Source organism: Ictalurus furcatus, chromosome 17 (assembly GCF_023375685.1).
Source record: "Ictalurus furcatus strain D&B chromosome 17, Billie_1.0, whole genome shotgun sequence".
NCBI lineage: Eukaryota > Metazoa > Chordata > Actinopteri > Siluriformes > Ictaluridae > Ictalurus > Ictalurus furcatus.
Window position 1 is genome coordinate 14,256,148 of NC_071271.1, and position 22,349 is coordinate 14,278,496.

The following is a 22,349-nucleotide window of genomic DNA, read 5'->3' on the forward strand; positions in this document are numbered from 1 at the left end:
TTATCATTTGTAGGGTTATGAAGCTGTTGCTGGGCTGTTGAAGATTCCTATTAAATATGAGGCTATTTAGGGACTGAGTGCAGTCCTTGAGCTTGTTGATGTCTATATTCTGGTCTTCTGAATTAGCCCCTGATTGTTCCCATCCTCAGGATCAGCCCTGTGCACAGTTTCAGTATTAAGAAAAATAGTTCATAAGTGCAATTTATATGTATTTAATTATTGATTAATAACTATAAATTACTATTAAATATGTAGTTTTAGGTATTCTACATTTTCATCAGTTTACCATCTTATGTTGCCCTTTTTTTAACTCAGGTTTATGATTTTATGGTTAACTATATTATTTCATAGTTATATATTTAAAAAAAAATTATATAATGCTATTATTATTATTATTATTATTATTATTAGGATTAGGGGGGAAGGGGCAAAAACCTTCTTCCACTTATTTTTCTTCTTCTTCTTCTTCCGCTCTTGAGTCTGTGGCAGCCAGTAGAACGCTTGCGGGAAAGTTATAAAAATTTGGCACACAGATAGAGAACAGTCTGATGTGTTAAATTTGGAGTCTCTAACTCAATCCCTCTAGCGCCACTAACTGTCCAAAGTTGCACTCATGTTTATGTTAATAACTTTTGATCCGTGAGTCCTAGAAACAAAATTCCTTTGCTCAAGATGATTCAATTGCACCAAATGACGTCATTTTCCGTCATGAAAAATTTCCTGCCATTTTGAATTTTCTGAAAAACCTGAAACTTTTTCAAACTCTTCTAGGCCATTTGTCTGATTTGCATGAAATTTGCCTGCATCATCTAGAGATACTTACGACCAAAAATTATTCACAGAGTTTTGATAAACCATAGTGTTTTCGAATGACGTTTCAATGAATTCAACTAAGAGCATGCCAAAAGGGACATGAAGGTATATCTCTGTAATGCTGTAGCGTATTTATACCAAACTTATTATTTGTCAGAGGCATCATGATTTGAGGGTGTCTGCTCAGTTTATTTTTAGTTATTTTTAAAATATTGTTTTCTTATGATTGAAAATGTACTTTTTTAAAATCTCCTCATACACTGTTCATCGGATTCTAACGAAAAAATGTCACACAGCTTCTTTTGCTGCTCATGGTGCCGATAATTGGCTCGACCCTGGTATTGCTTTATTATTATTATTATTATTATTATTATTATTATAACAGTGCTTTATCTTACAAGCAGCAAACAAAATACAGATAAAGGGGGAGAATTTTTACTTTAGTTTTGGGAACAAAACTGGTGATGAAGGAGAGGAGAAGATTCTCAGCACAGTCACAGTGAGTCCTACTAGCACACAGTCTTTTCACACATTTCTATCACTGATCATAATTCTGCAGTGTAACTTGCTCACACAACATACTGGTGTACAAGCAGGACAGGAAGGGAAATTACAGATGGTGAATCTTCTTTGTCACTGTGATTCTAATTACAGCTTCATGCACCTACGCTTAAATCATTAATGTAAATCATTAATGTGGAAATAAAATGACATAATTTCCCAAGAAGTGCTTAATTTCTGACAGGATGCTGTAAAAATTTATTTATTAAAGCATATGCTCAAGAACAGAAAAAAAAAACAACTGCAGTAATGCAGAACATATCAGTACCATAAAATTGATAAAAAGAAATCACTGTACACGCTACAGTGTTTTAAAATCACAGTTTTGCATTGCAATTTCTAAATGTCCTTAATTTATTTCTTTATGTACATAGCATAAAACGTTCTTAAATTTTTTAAAAGTTGATTTTTTTTTTTTTACTCTGAATAAACACAAGTATAATTTGTCAGCTTCATTTGTTAGAAATATTACAACAGCAAGAAACCCCCAAACATATAAAACTATTACAACCACTTTCAGTGTTGACCTGTTATTAATGAAACTGGAGCATTGTTTCAGATCAGCTTAATGATTATTGATAAACAGCTATTTTGGTCATTTAGAAACAAATAGCGATATTCCTCAGTGTTGTGTTTGAAAACTGTAAATTTATAGAATCTAGATCACTTGTTAAACAAATGCTTGTCAAACAGTGGCATGTGTTGAAATTAGATGAAATGAGAAATCTGGGCCATTCAGGATCTCCTTACTTGTATATGCTGTGAGTGCGCCAGACCAGCTGCTCATCCATGGCACAAAGTTCACTTTGGTTGTTTAGATGTAGAGCTTGAGAAATGATCTAGACTGCATACCAACAATTATTGATGACTATTTAATAGTAAAAACATGTTACTCATAGTGATGAATCTTTGCTGGGAATGATGCTTGGAATCTTGGAAGCCGGGGGCCTTTTCTTTTCGCAGTTGTAGATTTAGGACAGTGTTTAAATTGCTAAAAAAAAACAAGTATTATTCAAGCACAGCAGTTCAATGAAATGTGTATAATTGCTGAGAGTAGTCAGTATTCTACAGTAGCTTCGATCACAGTTTTATTGGTACCGCTTGAGATAAAGACATCTTCATGCTGAGATGCCATACTATATTTTCCTTTAATAATCCTGTTGTTGCATTTTTAAAACTGTAGCTTGTGAAGCCTTCACTCTTATTGCTAACCAAGTAATCAAGGCTCTGTCCACGTTTATAGATAGACCATCAGTAACCAGTGCCTGATTTTAATCTCATCATACATAGTGTCAGTTAAAGCACTTAGTGATCTTTTAGTGATCGGCAAACCAGGTGGGCTACGAACGAACTTATTTAGTTGCATATACTGTAAAATGCTAGGAATGAAACGCATCCATGCACCTTTTTGGTCAATATGACAAGTTCAAAAAGTTGAGAGTTCTCAAGTTTAAAATGCCTTAACGAATTGTTCCTGTATTCATTTTCAGGTATTTTTGTATTTATTTAAGTGCATTTGTTTGAACGTTTCTTTGCTATTGCACATACCTACAAACATATTTGTAAGAAATAACACTCCAAGTTAAACTTGTGGATGATTTTAAAACAAATTCCATAATCCAAAAAGTATCCATGTAGTAACATATTTTTGAAAAATTATCTGTCTGTTTTGGAGTGCTAAAAATTTTTGTTTCATAACAAAACAGGGCTGTTTTATTACTACATTTATTTATCTTTGAAAAGTACAGATTTCTTTTTAACTAACACCTGGGTGATGAGGTTTACTGAGGGAAGCAAGAGGTGGAAAAAGAGCTTCTGTGAAAATGCTCTATCTTAAAATGCTGGATTAGAGACAGGAGATCTTTGTACATGTTCCACAGGCCTGATTTCCAGCACTGGGGATTTATGAAGGCTGAGAGCATAATCATGTCCCCTCTCACACCACCTCAGAGGGGAGGGCAGTGGGAAAGCTAGGTATGCTGTGCAACAGCTGGGCCCAGACGCTCTCAGATGAAGAATGAGAAGGAAGGGAAAGGCCGAGTAGGAGAAAGGAAATCAGTATAGCCTCAGGCTGGAAAAAGGTGCACAATTAGTAAGATTAGCTACATCGGAAACAATGGAGCACAAACTTGCCTCCATTTAGCTCTCTAATCTCAGCAGATAGATACTTAGAAATAACTTATTATTCTACATGATTGTAGATCATGTCGTCACATGACGTCTGACGTCACATGATTATAGATCCTTTCGAATTGTTATATACCTTGTAACATTTACTAGATGTACCATTTTGAATTGTTCTCTTTTACGACTTCTGAAAGTGCTGTAGGAATGCATCCTAACTTCCCAAGAATGTTATTTAATAATCAAACCACCTCTATATAGCGGGTAGAATAGACTTCAACCTATTATAACCTTTAAGAGCCCTTCTCTGAACACTGGAGGTACTTCTTTACTTCATGATTAGTTTTGTGAGACAGATTTTACATCATGCTGTGAATTTCCCTGGAGTCTCCACTGCAGATCAGTGTGTCAGAAACCAACATGAGGACATGGGTTAAGGTCACTGAGCGATGGCTATCAGAGCGATCAAACTGCATGTTGCCTTGGGAGACATGTCAGGGAAGTGATGGTGGCTTTTACTGACAGGATGGATTGGTGGACAAGAAGTGCGAGTGGATGGAAATGAGCAGGAAAACCACGTTATTGTTATTGCACAATATTTACCTTCTCAAATTTAATCCAAGTACTTTGTACATATTTGACCCAGAAATTAGGGAACCGAGCAGTTAGTAATGAGTATAGTGAAGGTAGTTTAGGAAGCAAACTGGCACAACATGCATCTGAACATTAGTCTCTCTCAAATCTCATGTGCATTATGTTACCTTAATCTCTTATATATTACAACCCAACATAGTCCTCAATCCTTTCGTCCATTCATAAAGACTGATTTCTTTGCTCTACAAAATGCTGATGCTAATTATCCAAGCTATACATTTTTTTTGTGCTCCCCACATCTATCCTCATTTCTCTCCATCTATTCCCACACTACCACATTTAAGGTCATATGGATTTTCTCATAAATTAACTTACCTCTCGTTCGGTTTTAGTACAGGACCGATAGTCCCTTATGCATCCTAGCTTAACAATCTATTCATGTTTCCCTGATAATAATATTATATTGTTTATTTTCACCTTCACCATGTACAAATACTGTATGAACAAAAGCTGCACAGTAACAATCACATTTTCTGATGTTCATCCAGTACCTTTCTTCAAATTAGGTGACAAACACTGACACCAATGGATTTTATTATTAGCAACTAAATGTAGCTCTAACTTTACACCGTAGCATCCATTCTAACATTTCAAAAACTTGACATTGCAAAAAACTAGAAACATGCAATGTTTTAAAGATGTGTCATTATCACATTACTCCATGTCACAAAGGAATAATCATTTAAAATGAAGTCATTTTGGATTTTTTTTTTCATTAGTAAAGAACTGCTTTTAATTTCTACACATTCTTTCAACAGCGTTGGTCTCGGTAAGGTTGTAAACATTACAGCATTTTGCTTTGCTCCTTTAGATGGGTGCATATCATTCTTATCATTCAAAGAATTGATACGCAAGCATTCTTTGGGCTCCTTAGAAAGCATGAGGGAGAGTTGGATTGTGATTCTGTCAAATCACAAAATAAGGTAGATCAAAGTAGACACCCTGAGAATCACTGCTCTGGATTTGACTTTCTTTTTTTGTAAATTACTTTTTCTTTTCCTTTTTTTTCTTCTTTTTTTTATTGTCAGGTTGGACCTGGCCCCGGCAGCCGATAAAGGATGGTGGCGAATTATGAGGGGAGGGAGGTTGACTGGCAACCACCTCCTCATGGGAACAGTGTTAAGGTGGATTTGGTCGAGTAATATGTTATCGATGAGAACATCACATGGTGTGAAGTGTGTGGCAGGGAATGACTTGGAGGGGAGAAGGTAGTGGTGGAGAGTGGTCGGGAAACGGGAGGTTATGGACGATCAAAATCAACTAGGCTCACAGGATGGGTTTCAGCTATAACATCAGCAGGTTCCATTGGTAAATGGAAACCCTACAGATTTTAGCTTTTGTGAACAGACAGAACATCCATCCATCCATCCAAGCCTGTCAGTCTCATCCATTCTCTCTCTCTCTCTCTCTCTCTCTCTCTCTCTCACACACACACACACACACACACAGTCATGCATCATGGTCCCTCCAAGACCGAGCACATGGTTTCAGGCACAAACTTGCAATGTGTTACTTGATGAGTTTGAGTGTAGTGGGAGGTGAAGAATAAGACAACAGAAGACAGGTGATGCTAAAATGAACATTTATAATGACTGTTGTTGCTGTCGGAAAAAATAAAACCTTAAAAAACGACTTAATATATATTAGCACTAAATTGCTGACTTCACTGGTAATCTACAAGTCAAGAAACACAACTCACTATTTTTACAAACACAATGCTACAATTACATTAAATATTCAATACTTTTCTTTAAGTCAGTTAATGAATGGTGTTAAAATAAACCACTAAAATACTAAAAACAAAACAGTAATTCATCTTTCCAGTCATTCCCCTTTTTTTTTTCTAGGTGTTGTCATTTATTAATAATGTAGTTTGAAAATAAATAAGTTCATGAAGGGTTATCAGAAAAGAAAGCTGGCAGCATAGAAACATTAGATGTGGAGCACGAAGCTCAGTTGTGACTCATGGAAATGGTCAATCTTTCATCCCTGCAGGGAAACAGGACACATGAAAACTCATGCTCCTATCAAACACATCTAATGGACACAGTTTACACTCGACACAGCTGATATGTACAGCTAGTATCAATTCAAACGTGAACCCTGGTCATTCACTGTAGAGTAACCGTTAGTAGCACAAAACATGTTGACTATGAGTTTTAAACGCAAGAAATGTTTTTGATATGGACTGATGTGAACAGTACTCGTTATGAGCTTGATATGCAAAGCAGTTTTCCTAGATGATAAACCACAAACTAGCTAGATGTGATACATGAGTGAAGCTTGAATCTTAGCAAGAATGTGACAGATAAATGGAAAAATCTGTAATTAAATTATTAAATGCACTCTTCCAAAGCAGCTGATATTATTAATGATTTGAAAGCGGTAATAAAATAATTTTTGCATATGCGTACATTTTTGAAATCTTTTCATTATTCTATGTAAACTGTCCCCTTTATAATGAGAATTATGGATGTTGCTTTATAGCATGCTTCATTAATCTCAAACTAATTTCTCTTTATGCCTATCCTATGCCACTTAAAGCGCTCCACAATACCGATTTTATGCTGCCAGCCCCATTCTGTTGAACGCTCTTCTGGTTACAGTTCAACAAATTCTGACAAAAATATTTACAATGAAAAGAGAAAATTAAGTTGTGGAGAAGCAATTGGGATCTTTTTTTTTTTTTTTTTAGATTTTTTTTGTTTTGTTTTTCTTTTGCTTTTATTCTTTATCTCTGAGAATTGTCCCCAGTGATGAGTTTAACAAAAAAAAAAAGAAAGAAAGAAATCCAATCATATCAACTATAATTGCACAGTCTCTAAAAGGTTTGGAGATGGAATGGAGATTTTAAGTCCAAACAGCTGATGAACACAGAAGGGAAGGAAGAAGGTCAATAAAGTTCATGAGGGGTGAAAAGTTCAAAGTTCAGAAGACAGAAGATGGCTGCGCAGCTGACGTTTACACTCCTCAGCTTTTTTTTCTGAGCATGTTTCTATGTTAAAGAAAAAAAGCTGTCATCGAAATGAATTTTTTGTTTGTTTGTTTTAATGTTTCCCATCGAAAAAACTCAAATGGAGAGACTTGGGGGTGAGGAGAGTGACAAGAGCTCCCAACATTATGGCACACAATCAGTGATGTCCTGGAGGTTGAAGAGATGGCAGAGAATTAGGAAAAGCAGTTTATGAGAGGTAGCCAGCCTTTTACCGTTTATTCCAGATCTCGCTTTTTACTGGTTGCATTTTTTTTTGGGGGGGGGGGAGGGGGTAATGTTGAGGCGTCATGACTGACATCATGTTATGGAGTAACATGCTGGCTTCATGGGTGCGTCCGATGGATGTCCAACATACAAGAGAACTCAAAACGTTTGGAATGGTACTGTTGTCATTTGGCACTCAGGAGAAAGTCTGGGAGGGTGTGAGGGAGAGGTTCAGCAGAAGTGTGGGTAGTGGTTGGAAAAAGGGGGGCAGTGAAAAGTGCAAAAGGGGGAAAGGGAGAGTAAACAGGATACATATGAATGACATTTTTGTTATACTTGGTCTAGGTTAGAGAGTGTCATACAAACAAAAACAGGTAAATTAAAAAGAGAGAAAAGAACAGTGATATGACAAATGTGTTCTAACGTTGCTGGTGCTTTGATGGTTACAAGCGTAAGAGTGACCCCAGGGTTTGTTTAGAGGGTCAGGTGGGGCCAGATTGGAGTTGGAAAAGTGCAATGCTCTAGCAATATGCCCGCATTAAAAGCAATGACCTTCTCAACATCGCATAAACCATAAATTTGCATTAAACTGTACTGCATGTGACAAAGCCGCCAAACTTAGTAACATGAGACAAAACATGAGCCTCATTTGTGCAAGAGCACCGACAGAGAAGTGCCACAACATGTTCACACATAAAGCTGCTCAAAGCATGTAGACAAAGAAAAGCCTCAGTCATACTCTTCAAAATGTCTTAATCAAAGTATGGCTGGATGCAGTGCAATGATTTGGTCAAATTATATATATATATATATATATATATATATATATATATATATATATATATATATATATATATATATATATGGACTTAATAGAGAAGTTTTGCACTCTTTGGAACATTTCTTTTTTTTTTGTTCAATTATTTAAAAAATCAATAAAGTGCATCTCCAATTTCTGTAAATTTGCGTAAGCTAGCTTGCTCGGATCATTGGAAAATTTTATATATTGCCAAACATATTTTTATGTTTGGCATTCTCTTTGTGGCACCTTGACAATAAACTCAAAATGCTCATATTGTATCATTTTACTAATGGAGATAGCCAGAGTTTAGCGGCTAGTCAGTTATATAAAACATTCACTTAGCAGAATAGCTTTTGGGGTTTGAAAGTCACAAAATCTGAACAGCAGAGACAGAGGGCTCAGGTGATACGTTTTCACAACTCATTCACTGTCATTTAGAATTTGGGCGAAAAAAAGGTTTGTAAAGTGCGTATCATCAAAATCATGGGTTTGAGCATAATGTGAGTTATAATGTGGCAAAAATATAAGAAAGCACTGGGCGTAATGTAGCCTAAAAGATGTTAGTATTGGCACACAATATACAAAAACACATCATGCTTTAAAAGTCATGATTGAAAGTGATATGCAAAGTTATGCAGTGGTGAGTACATTCAAGGACAAGACCTCAGTTTTAGTGAGAAAGAAAACAATAGTTTTAAACCCAATTTTAATTAGGTTGCTTTTGCTATCTTAAAAATCACAACCCCATCTGGACATTTTTTTTTTTCACTTAAAATATTGTTATACTTCAAAATTGCAAACAAAAAGAAATGCACAATGATTATGTATGAATGATTTCTGCAGATGGACAACAAAACTTCTCAGTTTAGTCTTCGCAGAACTAAAAGACAGGTCATGGTGTGTAAAATAAAACTCCAATGCTCTTAGTGTTGGCATGCAAAGATTTGTTCTCAAAATGAACGCACATTGCCCAATGTTTTCTCTTTTTTTGTATGATTTTCATTTCTTGTTTTTTTTTTTTAAATCCACACCTTACTTTTTGATATCATGCAATATAGACGTGCAAAAAAAGATAACATCTATTTTCACAAAATACATTTTCAGAACTAGAAAAGGCTGTATTAACAATGCTAATAACGTATTAAACTCATGCTAGCCTAAGTCTACGGCAGTCTTCTAGCCCCAGTGATGTAGCATTAATGGCCATATGGCACTATATGCATTTGTCAGGTGAGCAAGATGATTCCCTCAACACCCTTTCCTCTTGTATTAGTTCATGAGGGGCCCGAAAACCTTTTAACTTAATAACACTAACATCTATTTTGTTCCTACTAGTTTTAAAAACGGCCACTTTGCTAGTTATACCTTAACTGTGGTTTGTTTGGCACTTTTCACATTTTTTTTTTTTTACTTATAAAAGTAAGTCTGCTTGTAGCTAATGGTGTTTAAATCACACATTTACAGTTGCTGAATCTGTAATGATCTATTTTGGCACGTTCATGTATTCTGTTTAATATAGCAATTATCTTATCATTTAGCATTTATTACACCTCTTAGGACTAGCACACCTCGCTAAACGACTGACCAGATATGTTTATCTTAAATTTTAGTACGTCACTTATTCAATAGCAGCATCTTCACAACTTAAAAAATATTAAATATGCAAACCTACTCAACACCTAGGTAAATCGAAAGCTCCTACACAGACAGAATAAAAGACGAGACAGGACGACATGCTACTACGTATATTGCTTCCAGTACTGATCACATTTTATCTAGTTCCCCAGTTACTAACAACAGAAAAATGCAGATGCCCCCTCCCCCCTCCCCCCATAATATGCATTTTAAGTACTGAAATAAAGGAAAACAAAACACAAACAGGAAGCTGCTCCTAGGCACACTATGATGGCACCTGTTCTTAGTGTTCACATTAAAATTTCACAGTAATATCTTGCTTTTCTTAATGTTACTAAACAAATTTCTCTGTAACTAATGAATCCTCCTTATCCTCTTTTTTCCTGCAGAAAAAAAAAAGTCAGTGTCTGTGTAAGTGCGCTTGTGGGTGCATGTGTGTTTTGTGTGGTGTTCATGATGTGTGACATGAGTCTGGTGTGTTTGTACGCATGTATATAATTCTATGTGTGTGATGCATATGCACTCTAAAATGCGGAGGCACTCCAGTTTTCTCAACTTTCGCCGCTCTTTACTGGAAAATATGGCAGCCACAAATCATCATTGCCTTCAGTCATTTGGAAAACACATTGATGCTACTGTCTGCTGCAGCCGCTAACATAATTAGTAACTAGTGTCGTTAGTGTGTTTAACAAGATGCGAAACTATTTCCTTGTCAGCTGAAGCCATAGCTTCTCCTAAAGGCTTTATGCTAACTGCGTTTACCCCTAATCAGTAAAACCAACATGTCTTCCTACCACGGCGCTACACACAGTCTTTTTTTCAAAGCGTGGACCTGCATTGGAGTCTAGGGCAAGCATTTCCTCTCTACACAGCAACACCTAGGTCACATCTTCTCTTCAGTCGAGTCATTGTTTTGTGAAAGGGCAAGCAAACATGCACTTTAGCACCAGACATTGCCACCCATGGAGAGATGTGAGAGAAGGGGGTCTCTGGGTTGATGTGTCAAAATGGGAGGTGCACGGAAGTAAAGAGGGGTTGAGAAGAGGTGAGAAAAGGTTGATGGTGTTAGATGGGAATAAAGAAGTCTCCTTACCAATCGGTTCAGATTTACTCTCCCTGGCGTTCCAAATTGAGAAATTGAGAGGAAGACAATTATATATTTAGTCAGTGAAGAGAGAGCACACTGCTGTCTAGATTCTGCTCTGGGTCTCATATTTTTTGTTCTGCTTCTTTTTGTTCCTCCAGGCAATTGGTAAACGTGATCGGTCATTTTGAAATGTTTGAAAATCTCCTTTCAGATGAACTTCAATTACATTTTTTGGAATGAAACCACAACGACCATGGGTCATTTAAGCTCGACGTGGAATTTTCTTCCCATCATCAACATTAAATATGGGAGCAGGCACCATGAATGCTTGTGGTAGTTTAGAGGAAGGCTGGGAACTGTAAGTCTGATATAGTAGCAATATGATACCCAAAGAAACTGGTTCTTCATCATTAGTTAGATGTTTTCTGTGTGTAGCAAACCAGTCTGTCCTAAGCTATTTTCTTCTGACACCCTACACTTCTTGAAAAATTCCACCTTCTGATATGCTTTTTTGTTTGTTTGTTTTTTCTGACATAGAACCTTGATTTCTGGGCCTTCAAGCATGGCCTCCACACTTCACAGTGCATTAAGACGAAATTCAGTGTATTCTAAAAACAAAACTATGCATGTCTATTTAGCAGCACATAGGTAGTTCTGATGAGTACAGAGAGATTTTATAACTTCAAAAGACTTTCCAAAACTAATTGTACCCGCTGTATAGGACATGGATAGCTAATAACTCAACCCATAATCAAGTTGAACAAATCAGAAGACTGAAAATATGTTGTTGTTTTTTTTGTTTTTTAATATCCTTGCCACCATGAAATCGTAGTCATTAATAGGGCAATGGCTTAATAAATAGCATCTCTGTGCTCATCAGAACTAAAGTTTTGTTCATGTTTGTAGTTGTTCAGTAGTATTTGTCCACAGAGAGATATATTTCTGTTTGATATATGATACATCTACACAATTTGTCCATAGCCAGTGACAACTGACTTGAGCAGATGTCGTCACTTAGCTCGCTGAAATTAAATATATAATTGCACCACATTTTCTAATCAAGAAAAGAGGACATTTTTGAATATTCTATAGGATTTCAAGACATAAGGGATTTGATCTCATGATAAGTTTGTTCTTGTAATCAGTACACTCCCTTGAACTTGTGCAATATCCTACCCTTTATATATATATATATATATATATATATATATATATATATATATATAATATTATATTTGACGTGTATATATATGAATTGTCTAGTTTCACTGATTTGTCTACCCTTTAGTCAGATGTAGTTCCCTTTTTAATGTATGTGCCTATGTGAGTGTGTGTGCATGTGTGTGTTCCATGTATTAATTTTAACGTACAGTACATTATACCTGCTCCTATTCTCTCTGATGGTGCCGACGGTGCAGTTGTCACTGGACTTTAAATAAGACATATATTACACTGTGACATACTATTCAATTCACTTAAATAAAAAACTAAATCCAAAATATTGTCTTTACATTCATGTCAACCTGAATTCACAGATTAATAAAAAAATTTTTTTTTAAACACCTCAGTCCTTATGGGTGAAATTATATTAATAAATAATATCAATGGTGAGGATTTTTGTAATAAGAGTAGAACTACTACTACTACTAATAATAGTATTTAGATTAATACCAGACGCATATCACCAAATTGTCTGTTTGCTCTGGTACTAACTTGACCCAAGTAGGTGCATTATGCTTGGCCTGTGTCCCCAACCAGATCTACTAACTTCCCTTCTGCTAGCTAAATCTGTAATAGCATTGCATGGCATGCACCTGGTTTAAAGAGAACTCCAGGTTTTTAGCTAGTAGCTAGAAGGAGAGACCCTAATCAGCCTCCCCTCTCTCCCCCAATCCCAGCCTGCTTTGCAGGGATTGGGCTGGTTGGGACCTATGAGGACTTGGACAATGGGTAAGGTGGCATAGCGTACCACTGACCACATAGGGGAATCTGCCCTAAGTCTAAAACCCAAGCACTTGTTTACTGTCTCATCAGGCCCACATGTAAGGACAAAGGGGTAGGCAATTAAACTGAGGAGTTAAAAAAAAATAATAATCTTGTCAGCTAGGAAGGGACTGGCAATGGGTACAGGGCTGATTCCAGGTACGCTTAAGTCCAACTGCTTCACCCTGTTCTCCCCCAACCTTACCACCTGCTGGGAGCTGCAGCAAGCATGCCAGTCTGAAATACTATTCACCACTGTCCAGAAAAAAAAATAAACTCAAAAAAAGAAAAACTGAAAAAAGCTAAACCAAATTTTCAACCAATAAAAAATCCTGAAAGATGAAAACTTAAGAAATAAACCCATATATACATTTTACATGTTTTTTCTTGGTTTTCATATTTTTACTCATTCCTTTTCTTGCAAGGTGAACTATTTTCCTTCTTTTTTTTAATACTGAAATATGCACGTAGCACGTAGTAGATGATTTCCTTCGAAAATTTTGCCCTCCTTTTTCTTTCTCTGTATCTTTCCATCCATCCCCCACTCCTTCTTTCTCTCTGTTTTAGCCCACCTTCTGCGGATTGGTGGCCCTCACACCCTGCTCATATGTGATTCGCTGGCTGATGAGATACTGGGCTGCCTGTGTTGCAGCAGGTGATCCCGTGATGGTGACTTTTCGGTTCCTAGTGCCAGGAACAAACTCTCCCTTTTTCGAGATCTGGATTCGGGCTCCCGTCAGTTCCTGGTACTCCACGAGCGTCTTGCCACCTTTGCCCAAGATAGCTCCCACCAAGTTCTCAGGTACGGCGATCTCCACTACATCCTTTGCACCCTCAGCCAGCTTCTCGGTGGCCAATAATGAACTCGCTACTAGTGGGGAAGCTGCGCTCAGGTACCCATTGGTAGCCCCGGTGGCAGCGGCCAGTGAGCCCAGTGTAAATCCTCCCAGGCCGGTGGCAGGGTGGCCGGCACTGGTGGAAGCGTCGTTGGCATAGGAGGCCAGCAGGTTGGCCGCTGCAGCAGCAGCAGGGTTTGCACTGGCTGCCACAGCTGCTAGGACCCCTGAGGCAGCAGCTGGATTGAGCCCCAGACCCAGGGAATTGGTGTTATATCCGTAGCTAGCCAATGTGTTAAGAGCTGACGTGATGGCCAGGAGGTCATTTCCTGAGAAGCTGGACATGGCAGCAGCAGGAAAGGCACCCACCCCTGCCAGACTGGCCTGCCCCAAGAGGCTGGAGGCTGTGGCGGCAGCCGCAGCAGCTGCAGCGGGCATCACCTCTGCTGAGTTAGCATACGGTGAACCTGTTGGGTTGGAGTTGGCCACAGGGCCTGTGACATTGGAGTAGCTGATGTTAAGGCAGCTGCTGCTCTGTGGATCCTCCTGGATTTTCTGTACTATTATCTCCACAGCCTTGCGGTTCTGCTCAGGTTCCCCACTGATGGTTACAACACGCTCTTGCAGATTGATACCCTCTGGTTTTTGTGAGAGCTGCACCCATGCTCCTGACTGCTCCATAACTGCCTTCACCGTAGCACCACCTTTACCGATGATCAGCCCTGCTGTGCTGTTGGGTACAATCAGCTTGGCCTGGAGAACACAAGCACAGAAAGAAGAGCAGAGAGGAACATCAACACACTGATCACGTGATTAACTTCAGCTACACCAAACCAGTGTATTGAATTGACAATAAGATAAACACCATTTCTTCTCTGATACTTATCCTTTTGAATTTAATCTAGTGATTGATTATGTTCAACTGTGTGGGACTATGTTGGCCTGACACTCTTTGGCTCATGTCTGTACTGATGAATTGCCTGTCTAAAAAACTGACAGAGGAAGTATAAACATTGGTTGCCATGGCGTTGTGAGTTTGAAATGCAATGTTTAATGTTCATTTGGGTACACAAAGTTCTCTCTGCATATTGATCTTATTAAAACAGGGTTCATTCTGCTAGAGAAAAACATTCAGGCATTTTTAATCACTTAGGAAATGATGTCAGAAATGGTGAAACGGTTATGGCTATGTTTGTGCTCATGTTGGAAGAGCTACAAGCAGAATTCCCTATTATGTAGCAGATGTCCCCTACCATCATTTTCAAACAGTCCCCTTAGCATGAGATACAGTTCAATGAGGACAAACATACATATAGAAAAGGTGGTAGTTACATTAGGCAAAGAACAGAGAAGGAAAAAGACATATGAAATGCCTTTAGGTTCACAAAACACATTGTGCTATTTAGGTTTTTACAGAAAAGAGAACCTAACGAGTTTTACATTAAAATCCTTAAAACGAAACTAAGATTATTACATGGCATAAAAAGTATTAAGTGAGTGAGTGAGCCAGGCATGTGGGTTTTTTGTCCTCATGCTTTCTGCACTGTGAATCACTGGGTAAAAAGAGGCTCCTCGTGAAAAGCATCGACTCCCAGGGGTCAGTGTTTCCATGGCAACTCGACTCCAGCATTCAAGGGGCGACTGAAAGGGAGTCGGAACAGTGCATAGCAACCAATCACCCTTTTCTACACATGGAAACAGACACACCACACCTGCGCACACATAAACACCATTAAAACGCGTTCTGCTTCATTTAAGAAATATTTCTGGAGACACAGGCATACACACTTACAATGTAATACTTAAGTGTTACATCATGGTCCCAAACACTCAAAAAAAAAATGCCTCTTCTATTGTTTTGAGGATGTAGAAGAAGATGGAGGGTGTGTTTACTCGTTAATTTATTCACAACCAGAATCTGTTTAAGTAATGCCTATGCTTTTAATACAAACCTATGGGCTTTAAGCTTAAATTTGTATAGAACATATATGACGTATAACATATAGAATAGACTAACCACCCATACAAAGATGGTTTGTACGTCTGCCAGTTAATTAGTTCCATTTCATACAATAAAACCACCAGGTTGATTTACACAATTCTGAATTCAGCGTATTTGCACACCGTCATAATGACAGATAGAGAGAGGAAAATACTTAAAAAACAGATGGGAGGAGCAGGCTAACAGACCTGAGAAGGAGGAATATGTGTGTGTGTGTGTGTGTGTGTGTGTGTGTGTGTGTGTGTGTGTATCTGTGTGAACAAAGTGAATAGTAAAAGAGTGAGGAAAAAGGGGTGGTGATTGGCTCAGTCTTGCACTTGTTTCTTTTGTTTCGTTCCCTTTTCACTTTATGCACCATGCTGCAGTACGCTGCCTGCAGACGCGGCACTCCAGAGACTGCTGCGCTCCACTGCCACGGCTTTATCTAAAGTACATTTACATAGAAATTGAAGGCAGGAGCTAACAGTCAATTTCTCACCTTAAATGAAAAAGCAGAATTGTGTTAAATTGGTGGAATGTGCTTTTTTTAAGTATTTTTTTAACAAATACAATTTTTTTATGCAATAGAAATCGAGTCACATTGTGCAAGGCATGAAAGCCACTTTTACCCATGAGCACTGTTAAAATATATTGTACACATTTATTGTACAATAGTCACGTACCAAACATGACGTACTTACATAGTCCTGTTACATTTGTCATTCTTATATATTACATATATGAAAATTTGCTAACAAACTGCCAGTAAAAGAGAAAAAGTGAACCAGTGAATCTGTGAAAAGGAGAATTTGATTATACTTTTATTTTATAGCTTGATGCATCAATTATTTAAACTTTTTTTTTTAATACTAACACTATTTAACGAGGAGGGAAAAATTTACATTTTACACTTGAAATGAAATTTCAGCATCAAATCATCTGCTTCCAATTAAAGTTTGTAACTGTTCTAAAAAAATCTTTTTAAGATGTTTTCAAAAAAAGATCACGGTACTGGCGAGATCTCAGAAAAGTGTACTGTGACAATGATATTTACCAGCCCTATTTCATTTTTTAAAATCGCATTTCGCATTTAATGAAAGGTTGGCTCACGGGTTAACGCAAGCTGATTGTGCTGAAAGAATCGAGCACAAAGCTGAGAAAAATCTCCCGACCCTCCCTCCTGTTATATTAAAGTGAGGGAGGGGGGAAAAAAAATCAGGGAACGGATAAGAAATAGACAGCATGAAAGAGACTGAGGGAAGAGGGAGGGTGTGTGAGTGTGTGAGACAAAAAGAAAGAGAGCATGTATGTGTATGTTTGAAAATGAGCAAGATCTGCTCCTGGAACTCCATCCATATGGAACCTTTAATGAACTGTGAGCATGTGTGGCGTTTGCAGGGGGTTGTGGGTAATGGGCAATAAAATGCAGCTCAGTCGTAAAGGATCTGTGCATTTCTAAGTGCTATTTCAAAGCCACACTTTTTTTTGCTACATCTCTGCCTCGCAAAATAAATTAAATGAGTGCAGAGCCTGAGCCCAGCACAAATTCAACAAAGGAAAAGCCTTCTTTCTGCTGAGCTTTCGCTGAAGCTGCAAATGAGCCCCCCTGAGCCTGTACAATGGCACATCTAAAGACGCTATCCAACAGGCCACATTGACACATGCAGCATTGTGTACAAACCCTCTGGAAACACTTCACACCACTGCTCAAGTAAGCACAAGACCTAAATGTGCATCTATTTTCTAATAGCATTGTGACGAAACCTGAATCCCTCTCTGAGCTCTCTCTGAAACACACAGTGGGATGAGAATTTGGACAGGGCCTTTAAGGGCCTGCCCAACCCTCCAAGGAAAACAGCAACTGTTCCCCTCCACCACACACACACACACACACACACTGTCTGTCTCTGTATCCCAGAGTGATGTGTGACTCCACAACTGAAGCTGTTTGCACTTTGAAGTCTTAAGCGCTTGACTCTAGGATAATCGCCTGTCTCCTGATCCCAGGCTTAATCGCCCATCCCTGTGCTGCATCTGTGTGCCCTGACCACTGGCATTAATGCAGAAAAAAGCACAACATAACCTGCAGCTGGTTAAAAATAACACCTTGTCCTTTTTCTCACCTTCTCATTGAAGGTTGGTCGAAGCTGCACTTCTCCAGTAAGGGTCCAGAACCACATTCACAGTCCTCATGCTTTTGGGTCGAAAAAGATGCAAATAGCTGCTGACTTTCGCTGTCGTTTTTTATTCAGAATGAAGTGAGGAGTTTGCTCTAGCCTGGAGGATTACTCTCGCCTGTCATTTCCATCCCTCCTCCTGTCACACTAAGCTTTTTGTTTAACCTTTTCTTTCCTTTCACATCAACCTCTGTTTAGATGCCACACGTGAAGAGGAGCAGAGGGGGGAAATTATTGGACCATAAATATTATACATTAAGAGGACGTGATTAGGACCCGCTGAGTCACCTGATCATCCTGCATTATTCAGTTATGTGCTGGAAATGTATCATGGTTAAATGAAACCTAAATTATCATATCCCTTTCATACCTCCAGCAGATCTCTGTCATCAAAGGTCCAAAAATAGTTTGGCCTATAATAACTCCAAATCAAGAGCAAATCCACCTCCTGCCACACCCACAATGGCTCACATTCTGTTCTCTAGGGGTGCGCAGTCTGATCTAAAAACAATATTGCATTATTAAATCTCTGGAATTATCACAGTGTATTCCTGGCTTGACACAAACTGTGCTGACTCTATACAAGATTAAAGCTAGTTTATGAATTTAATTTGATTTTATTTAAGTTTACTCATTGATGAATTGCTTATTGACAGTAAAAGGTTCTCTTTTCAAGTCAGTTCCAAGTGAAATGAGTGCAATATCACAGCCAACAGATACGAGAGACTGACTTAATAAATAATAATTTCTCTTTAGCCATGATAGGCATGATAATTTATGCAATGTATGACTTGTTCTTTATTTATTATTAGAAGCCTATAATAAAAGACATTAAAAGAATTGAATATAGAACAGTTACTTGCACCACACTTACTGAATTCAGTAGAAATAGAATAATAATAAAAATCTGACAAACTAATGCATCACTTGTGCTTGAAAGGAGATGAACAAAAGACTGAAAATACAGAGACAGATTGGTTCAGATTGGTAATACAATACCAGTCAAAGGTTTGGACACACCTACTGTCTGTTGTTGATATGAAATATGAAAACTATGAAATAACACACGTTGACCCATGTAATGACCAAAAAGTTCAATTATATATTTAATCAATATTTCATCTAAGGATTTAAAGAACCCTTAATCAAGCTTTGCATATATCTGCCATTCTCACCTGGCTTTTGCAACAACGTATGCAAGTTTCCTCACGTTCTTCTAAATAAAAAGGTGGGATATAAAAAAATTTTCTTCTGTAAATGAATTCACATATTTATTTGTGAATATATTCATATTCTCAATACAAACTTTCTTTCAGATTAAAATATCTTTACAATCCAGAAAAACATGGATTCATTCATGTGTCAAACCTTTGACTGGTGCTGCATTTGTTACTAAAGTTCAAATGAATGATTTATCGACTGAACAAGCTTCAGGGAACTAAAAGTTGGTATTAGTAAAACTATATTTACCAAAATATAAACGTAAATAACTTTCTTGAAGTAGTACGTTATCACACAATCTGTTCCATGCAGACATCCACACTACAAAACACATAAAAGGCATTCTTTATACATGTATCTTTTATAAGAGTTTGATTTATTATTCATTTTTCTAGCATTTTGGACAGCTCGCATCGTACATTCATCAAAGAATTCTGCAACTTGCCTCTCCAGGGGTCAGAGATGATCAGAAGGTGTGATGAGACAGAATGTATATGCAACTCTGACACTGATTAATGAGACATGCAGATTCCTAGGCACTGCTGTATCACGGTTGTTCTAATGTCTACATACACAGTGTGGCCCAGAACTAACAGAATTAAAAGATTTCATATTTAAGCAGAAAAAAATGATCAGCAATGTTTGTGCAGTATATAATATTTAGTTCAAAACAAAACAGATGTAATAGAGACAAGCTGTTTGTTTGAAAATGTTTGCTTATTTCGGTTTTCTTTGGTGCAAACTGTCCTGAAAAAATAAGTAAGGAATAAATAACTAATGAAAGAAATTAATAATAATAATAATAATAATAATAATAATAATAATTATTATTATTATTATTATTATTATACAGTATATAGTATATATTCAACATATTGATACAGCCATAATGACTAAAGCCTCCCACGAATTACAAAAATGGAAATATTTGAATATTCAATTTTCAGTATTATGTTTTATTTTTATGTATTATGTTTATATTTTTAGTATAAACTATTTTCCCATCATAGAGTAAAATACTGTTAGTTGAAACATGCATAAAATTATCAGGCTGACAGCAGCGTCAATCAGAGCCACATGAGCGCTTTCTACAAATGCATCGCCAACTCTTTCCCCAAAACGACCTACATCTAACTCCACACACACAAACACACACACATAGACTCTGACAGCCAACTTGTAATTCCTTCCTCCAAGAAGAGATCTGAGCCCAACATTTGGGGGATGCACTTCCTTGTCTGACAACCAGTGTTGTGTAACGCTTTCCCTCTGCTCTGGCTACTCTCCAAATTGGATCGATACTTGACAGAAAAATAGAGTGACCTTTTTTGCAGTGGGTTGATGGATTTGAAGGTTAAAAATGGAATAAATTATTTCTGGCTACCTTCAGCCACAGCAATCTCCACCGCACACACACCCCTGCCTCCCCATGGACCAGACAGGGAAAAGGATAGGCGGGTAGTGTCAGACACAAGTTGCTTTTTTTTCATTTCCAACGTTATAGCAATTTCCCTGATGTCGCTTTTAATTTAGCAGACGAGTATGGCACACTGCTGTTTTTATGTGTGTGTGTGTGTGTGTGTGTGTGTGTGTGTGTGTGTGTGTGTTCGCTCCAATGAGAACTCTTATTAGATTCAAGATGCAAGATAATTAAATAGGCTAGTGTTTGGTGGAATCTAGAGGGAAATGGTGGTTTAAGTAGCAAATAGCAACACCACTGAAGTCAATCCCCAACCATCAGTATCAATCCAATGTTGAGACATTAATACAGTGGGGATTATGTATATTTCTGATATATATAACATTTATTAAAATGACCATACTGGCCTGTTCTTGTTACAATCACTACACTTTTTAGTATTTCAAATTGAAATACAAATTCAATGTACTGATATTTAAGGTGTTCTGAAACTGATGTCTGATTAGATATTCATGCTATAAGATATATAGTAATAGAACTTCTCCCTCCTGAAAACATTCACAAACTGTTCAAATCATGCCATAGGTCCTTGAGCATTGAATATTATTGCATTTCTTAAAACTAAACGAGTTTTAAGAAGAAATTGTCCTGTCTTGTGAGAAAAAATAAGAATTTTCCACAAATGCTCCCCCAGGGAGTGCAATCAGAACTGACTTAGAAGCATGGAGACTCCTGATTTCCTGTGCATTTATAGGCCACTTCCTGTAGGGAGCAGGCGACAACAGGATGTGGGAAGCAGGTGTTGCATTAGTGAGGAAGAGGTCAAAGGAAACTCGGCCTCCACCAAGGAACCACTGGCGGGTGAGAGTAAATGGCAGAGGGAAAATGGGAGTAGAACTCTGGGCTGCATTTAAATTGTCATGAATGCAGCCGATTTCCTTTCCTTAAAATCGCTTCCTTTACCTTGTCTGAAAACGACATTCAAAGAAAACAGGAGAAGAGATTGTCCACTTTCATTTGCAAACTGAAATATGTATTAGACTGGGGGGGGGAAATGATGACTTCAAAAGCCTTCTCTATTCTATTCAACAATGTTTACAGACTTTTATAAAGTATGAAAAGGTAATAAATTAACAGACATCGACAAACTTCTAAAACAGGTATCACAAAGATTTATCCCATGTTTCATAATATAAACAAACCATGTGACTCAAAATCCTCTTGTATATTGTAAAAGGTTGTGTCCTATGCATATATACAATTATCACTGAAAACATCACTGACAGGTCTTGGGTCTAAAGTGTTCACATTGTGCAAATGTTCAATTTTATATGTTTAAACTTTCTAAGTACTTACATGAAAAGCTTATTATGGGAGCATTATTAATGAGTTCAGTGTGTAATATCACAAAATCAGCTCAGGCTCAACAGCTTTATCCTGGTCCAGTAAGCCACTAATTCGAACTTTTAACCACAGAACCTGCATGCTAAGTTAACCTAGCTGATGTAAGTTAGGAAAAAATAGTAATCAGAATAATGATATATGTTTGACTGTTAAATAAATTGCTGAGAATATGACACTGCAAACTGAGCGTCAGATACAGAAATCCGACTTGTTTTTTACCCGAGACAAATGTGAGGTACTTCAGGAGCAACTACGTAGCAGCCCTGCTAACTTAACTAATGTCAGTGATTAACAAAATTGTATATTTTGACAGTCTTTGGTTTATTTGGACAGGTTTAGCTATAAATTGCTGAGAATGTGGAAATATACGTTGAGGCTCACATACTGAAATCCATTGTGTCTACCTGTGAGAACTGCTAGCTAGTTTAGTGGCAATTAGCTAGCAGGCTAGA

The 22,349-nt window shown here is 37.5% G+C and overlaps 1 protein-coding gene across 2 annotated transcripts in view; it reads right to left on the bottom strand.

Annotated features, from left to right (window-relative positions):
• Positions 1-434: 434 nt before the first annotated feature.
• nova2 (NOVA alternative splicing regulator 2) overlaps positions 435-22,349 on the bottom strand; it is a 52,707-nt gene continuing 30,792 nt past the window's right edge. Inside the window, exons 4-5 of one of the 2 annotated variants that reach the window (XM_053646837.1) lie at positions 13,431-14,447; positions 435-2,365 (exon numbers count right to left, since the gene is read on the bottom strand). In XM_053646837.1, the coding sequence (XP_053502812.1) occupies positions 2,264-2,365; positions 13,431-14,447 (1,119 nt within the window). In that variant the 3' untranslated portion in view covers positions 435-2,263. Of the gene's footprint in view, positions 2,366-12,110; positions 14,448-22,349 lie in introns of those variants that run through there. The other variant, XM_053646838.1, reaches the window with a different exon arrangement.